Source organism: Castanea sativa, chromosome 7 (assembly GCF_040712315.1).
Source record: "Castanea sativa cultivar Marrone di Chiusa Pesio chromosome 7, ASM4071231v1".
In the NCBI taxonomy this organism is placed as follows: Eukaryota; Viridiplantae; Streptophyta; class Magnoliopsida; order Fagales; family Fagaceae; genus Castanea; species Castanea sativa.
Window position 1 is genome coordinate 14,812,031 of NC_134019.1, and position 5,957 is coordinate 14,817,987.

The following is a 5,957-nucleotide window of genomic DNA, read 5'->3' on the forward strand; positions in this document are numbered from 1 at the left end:
AAGGATGAAATCTATGGATGGGTTTAGGTATTAAGTATTAACATGTAGATTTTAAACAATAACTGTAAATTGTAATTATTAATCTATAACATCCCACAAGTGTTTTGAAAAAAAAAAATTCAAACCTTAAATCCATTGGGTTAAATTTAGATAAAACAATTTATACCAATAATTTTTCTTCATATTACTTGATTATAAATTCTCAAATCCAAGTGAAACCCTACCACGTTTGAAATCAAATCCAGTGTCCTATTCTTTTTCATTTTCCATCACCACCGAAATGAACATGTAAATATTCGCAGAGGAATTATGTAATCATATTTTGATCTTAGAGATATATTCCTAGGGCCCTAAGCTCATCCATATTCTCTAAATAATATTGTTAGCAAGTGAATACAAGTAGTGTAACGTGTATTGCTTCTTCTTTTTTCTATTTTTTATTGGTAATTACAGCCACACCCAATGAATTTTGAATCCATGACCTAAAAATTAGATAGGGAGAGTAAGAGCTCATTGGCAATATACCTATAAATTATAAGGAGGGAGTAAGAGCTCATTGGCAATATGAGTATTGCTAATTTGCCATGGAAGACCAATTGAACTTACCGCGACGTATTAGTGTGCCTGTCATTCGCAGGATGAAGAATGATCATTTCTTAAGGATATCAAAATCTGGAAACTCTGTAAATGGTTTCAAAATTTTCCTACTACCACATGTAAGGTCAAAATTAGCTACCAAAAAAAAACGTGATGGAATCTCTTCTTTCATCAACAGAAAATTAAATAAGCAACATCTAAATAAGCTTCTTCTTTTGAAAGAACCGCTTCAAGTGCCATATCTGTAAAGTCGAAACTGCGATGCAGACACCCAGGGACATAATACTGAGCCATGCCACCCTGGAATTTGTTGATTCACTCACCATCCTCATTTCTGCTTCTCTATTTAGTAGATCCAAAAAATAATAATAAATAAAAACCCCCATTGGATTAGCTTTTGAGAATGCTTAAAACTTCCAAGACATCCCAGCTATGCATATAAAAATTACCTGCTCTTGAGATAGAGTAAATTCTCATGAATTGCCTCCACTGCTCCTTCAAGTTTCCTCAGTTCAAGTTCAACACCCTATATATGGCAATGCAGGGAAAAAAATATCATGATCAGGGATAAGATGAAAAAGAAACATTTTAAGGCCAGAAAGTATGCCTAATATTTTTGGTAGCTAATCTAGTGATGTGGGGGGGAGTGCAGGACAGTTCTGTCAAGTTTTTATCCTTCTTTTTGAACTTAAACAAATTAAGCCACTTTCTTCACTTTTTAATTCTTAATTATTTTTATGGTAAAAGTTGAAGCTGAGACCTACCCAAACCCCACCACACACCCTTTTGCCACTAGAGTCAAGGCCTGGAGGCTCTTTTGTTAACATGATTGATAATTACACATATACCTAGTGCAATGCAAGGACCACCAAATTCATTTAAGATTTTGTTTCTAAATTTAAAATTATTTTTTAATTTAGTATTTAATTTTGAGGGTTTTAAGGGATTTGAATTGGCATTTTCCATGTTGATGTAATCCCTAAACCCTATTAAACTAGTGCTCTTGTAATCGTGAAAAGTAGCCTGATTTGGAATAAAAAAATTATGATTTGAGAATGTGTGTTTCTTCTTTGCTTGGTTGTGATGTAAAACACTCTTAGGTGGTGATGCCTAGGGTTCAGGCAGATTCTAGGTGGTGAAGCTTAGAATTTGTTTTGCTAATCTCTTATTTTTCCTTTTCTCTCTATCTTACTACCCAAGTTCTACATCATAGTGAGTCAAGGCCAAAAAAAATTTACATCATCAGATAAGAAGTAATCTGTGCCAACTTGATATATGCACAATCCTAACACATTTTTGGAACTTCCAAAACTAACAAAACTAATATTTAGAGCTTTGGCTCTGATAATTGGCATAGTTTGAAAAAAAGATTCGACATTATCAGAATACCATTCAGTTTCTTATTGAAACTTTTTAGTCCATGTTGCAAGTACATACTTTAGTAAAAGCTTATAACTCAAGATCCACTATATTTTTATTGGTGTCTTTACTCCACAACTTTCACTTGTTTATTTATCCATCCAGAAAAAATAATAACAATAACATTCAATTGTAATTGATGATCTTTTGCAGCTTCCAAAGCACTGAAAAATCTTAATTACTACGGTTTAGATTCATAATTTCAATAACAATTTAAAAAGGAACTTAACTCATTCTTTGAGGTCTAGAGTTGAGAAAGATTAACACTTCAAAAAAGAGACACTGCTAGAAATTTAGCGGCCAAGTGGGGGAGATATATAATCAAGAGGTGCTCACCTCAATCTTCTCTTTTCTTGCAACTGATTCCCAATCTTTCGCTGCAATTCCAGTTCTCCAGTCAAGGTTTATACTTACATCTCCACCTCCTGGGTTATGTCCATCCACCCAGAAACATGCCAGGTAGTTGCCAGCCTCCTTAGTTGTAAAAGCAAATTGTCCATTTGTTGTGTTCTCCTTATTATGAAGAGTATTTCCATATGGTGATGTCACCTAAGGAGAAAATAAACTATCATTCAATTGCAAGAAAATTAATATAAATAAGAACCATCAGTTGTAATTTCCTTTTTATTATTATTATATTTTTCTATTAGATTGAAAAGGAGAGTCCAGGAAAATACAAATTTATAACTCAGCTACAACAATATACAGGCAATCTAATCCTAGGTTATTGTAATAAAGTCCCTTATGCCAAAGAAAAAGAAGCCCCATAAAGCATTTGAACCATCAAAAGGTTAAATCACATGATGATATCTTAAACAACAGCATCCAAGGCCTAATCCAGTAAATAAATTGGCTGATCACATTTGCAGATGCTTAGACCATCCAACAAAAATTTTAAAGAGTTTTTTTATATACAAATTCTCATGTTTCATTGACATCATGCAATAATGACTTCAACACTCCATTGACATTCATACTTTATAAATCAAGGTTAGCCTATCCCTAAAAGCAGAACAGAGCATTTCATGATAAATGCCTATACCATTTGAACAGCAAAATTACATCTGTTTGAGTCTAGTTAAAAGCCTTGGAGAAAGCCTAGGTGCAAAGATTGCTGTTATTTTATACATACTGTCAACAGGTATAGGATGAATTCTTCCAAAATAATGACAGATGGCACAATAAATAAAGCCCACAATCCATTCTACCAATCGGTCAACTGTAACACTTGGCCATCATACAAATGTCAATAACTGTTTTCTTAGAATTATTTTTCCTTCCTATCAAAATCTATTATTCTCTCTCTCTCTCTTTTAAAATGAACTTTCCCTTCCCATCAAAATATTCCTCAAAATCACAGTTCCATTCTGCAGTTAAAATTTTTAGATCTACCTAAAAAGTCCACACAAAAAAATCTTTCTAAATATGTCAGAACAATTTTCTTTTTTATTAGATATGTTAGACCTTACAAAAAATCCCCAAGCCGCAAACCTGTCAAAAGACATGCAACAGTTTGCTAGAGATGTTTTCAACCAACAAAATCAAGTCAACCAGAACCCAGCCTAATAATGAAAACATTGGGTCAGTGTACAGAATTTTCAATATACCCCAATGTAACAAGCTACTTTCCGGAGAAAACCTGCCAACACACTCGTAATAAACGTTTGTATATAGAAATTTTTTAACTCGAGAAAAATTAGAATCAGCTCAAACCCATTGTCAACTAAACAACCGAGTTCTAGTGGAAGGTTTTTCAACGAATCTTGAGTTTGCTCAACCCACAGCTGAACTTGACCCACCCATTTGTGAGGTCTAGATGTGCCAATCTAGCAACCCAATATGCTGGCCAAAATATAAGCATGATTGGGAATTTTCAGTGCAACCAAACACTAGAAAATCAATTTCCAGCTCGCAACCAACAACTGAAAAGAAATAATTTTCCACTGAAAATGTTTTTCACAGGAAAATACGAAAAACATTTTCTGCCAAAACAAATGGTGTCACAATCTGAGGAAAGCACTAGCTATATCTTGCTATACTTCAAAAAGACTAGTCAGCCTACAATAAGTGCTCATTGTAATCGCTTATATAGCCTAGATCTACCTAGTACATGCTTGATGTAGGACCCAACACACACCCACACAATACACTCATACAAGACAGTACAATCCCACAATCCAGGGCATCACAAACGGAGCAACAGTCATCCCACCCCCCCCCCCCCAAAAAAGAACAAATGTAGGGCATCACAAGGACTATATGATAATGTCCAATTAGTTCATATATAAATAGTCTCATATAATTAAGCAATTCAATTATTTATAACAACCAATAAATTGGATTTTAGGGACCCTAACAAATGTAGAGGATGGTTGATTATGTAAGACATCTAAGGGCAAAGAGACCAGACCAAACCATATATAACAAGAATAACTTGAACCAGTAATTCTGGTCAATACAAGCAAAAAGAATCTTCCAGCAATTATATTCTTGTTTAATGAGTGACCTATTGCCCGAATGAAAATGATCTCATACAGCACAGGCTGAGGTGACCAAAAAAGCCAACTGTGACATGATAACCAAAATTCTGCATTCTTGGAGATTTATGGTCCATTTAGATTGAGGTGAAGGGAGAGAGAAGAATAGATTTGACCCAAAATTAGCCTATTTTTAGCCAACTTTACTCTACTCCCCTCCACTTCCCCTCCTTTCTCCCTCAATCCAAACGGGCCCTTATGGTCTATTTGTGTTGAGGGGGACAAAGAGGGAGTAAAGTAGAGTGGAATTGGTACAAAATTAGTCTATTTTTAGCTAACTCTAGTCTACTCCCTTCCACTCCCCTCCCTCCCCTCTCAATCCAAACGGGCCCTAACCTTCTCCACATGTTCGTATATTTTTAAAATAATGATAACCCTTCTTGGCAATGATAACCAAATCCAGCATTCTTGGGAGTATAAGAGACTGGCCTTCTTAACATGTCAAGACAATAACTCAAAAATGTGGAGCTACATTTGACCTCTATAGAGTTACATTATGGATGTGCTTCATGAACCAAGCATGATCAAGTTATGAAAGTGAATATGAAGTGTGAACTCATGACAGTGATCAATGATCAAAAGATCAAATATGGTTGATCTCTATGGAAAACCATTCATAGAATGTTAGATGTTGCAAAGAATTAACATAAATCAAACTAATCTAAGGCATGCAAAGCCTTAATAAATTTTTTTAAAAAAAATTTAACAACTTCATCATTAAACATCAAATCCAAGACACATTTGATATGCTAACAATAATATGTACGTATGTGTGTGTGTAAATAAAAGGTGGGGGTACCTACCTTGGCAGCGATGGTGGGAGTGAGGTGGGAGTGATCGTTTTCGGAAACGACGACGTAATCAGCCAGAACGACGACGTTGTTCTGGAGTTCTTCCGACACGCACTTGGTACCGGTGGCCGGTACTGTCATCCAAATGGCATCGCATTTCTTCAGTGCCACGTGGCTTACCAAAAACCATATAACCAACAGCGAAAACACCTTCCGCTCCATCTTCATCATCAATTCCTTTTTAGGATTAGTATTGGGATTGGGATATTTGAGATCTATCTCCTCCGCACACCTCACTTTCCCTCTCTTCTCTTCTCTTCTCTTTCAGTTTCTTTCTTTTAACCCAATATATTTTACTCTACAAAATATTATGGTCCATTTTGGTTTTACGTTACTAGATTTAAAAACTGTCATTTATTTATTTATTTTTAAATATTTTTGTTTAAATAAATTAATAATAATTTTTTTAACTAGTGTGATTGTGTGAGGGCTTTTTTTATTTTTGAGTTTAATCTAAGGGATAATTACAAATTATCCACGTGTGGTTTAGTCCGAATTTAACTTATCCACTCGTGATTTTATTTTTAACATTTTACCCACCTAAAATTACTTC

The 5,957-nt window shown here is 34.7% G+C and overlaps 1 protein-coding gene across 1 annotated transcript; it reads right to left on the reverse strand.

Moving 5' to 3' along the window:
- Window positions 1-639: 639 nt before the first annotated feature.
- Window positions 640-5,716, reverse strand: LOC142642378 (transmembrane emp24 domain-containing protein p24delta4-like). The gene is made up of 4 exons (XM_075816729.1): window positions 5,357-5,716; window positions 2,353-2,565; window positions 1,047-1,123; window positions 640-939 (listed from the first exon to the last, which is right to left on the reverse strand). The coding sequence occupies exons 1-4, from the start codon at window positions 5,573-5,575 to the stop codon at window positions 795-797; spliced, it is 654 nt and encodes a 217-aa protein (XP_075672844.1). The 5' UTR covers window positions 5,576-5,716; the 3' UTR covers window positions 640-794.
- Window positions 5,717-5,957: the final 241 nt, after the last annotated feature.

What these genes read in the sequence shown, in the direction of transcription:
- LOC142642378 (XM_075816729.1), bottom strand. Translation starts at nt 5,575, where the DNA reads ATGATGAAGATGGAGCGGAAGGTGTTTTCGCTGTTGGTTATATGGTTT. An exon ending in CAAGAAAAGAGAAGATTGAG is followed by an intron (nt 1,124 to 2,352) that starts GTGAGCACCTCT and finishes TGCCATATATAG; the next exon opens with GGTGTTGAACTTGAACTGAG. An exon ending in TTACTCTATCTCAAGAGCAG is followed by an intron (nt 940 to 1,046) that starts GTAATTTTTATA and finishes TCTACTAAATAG; the next exon opens with AGAAGCAGAAATGAGGATGG.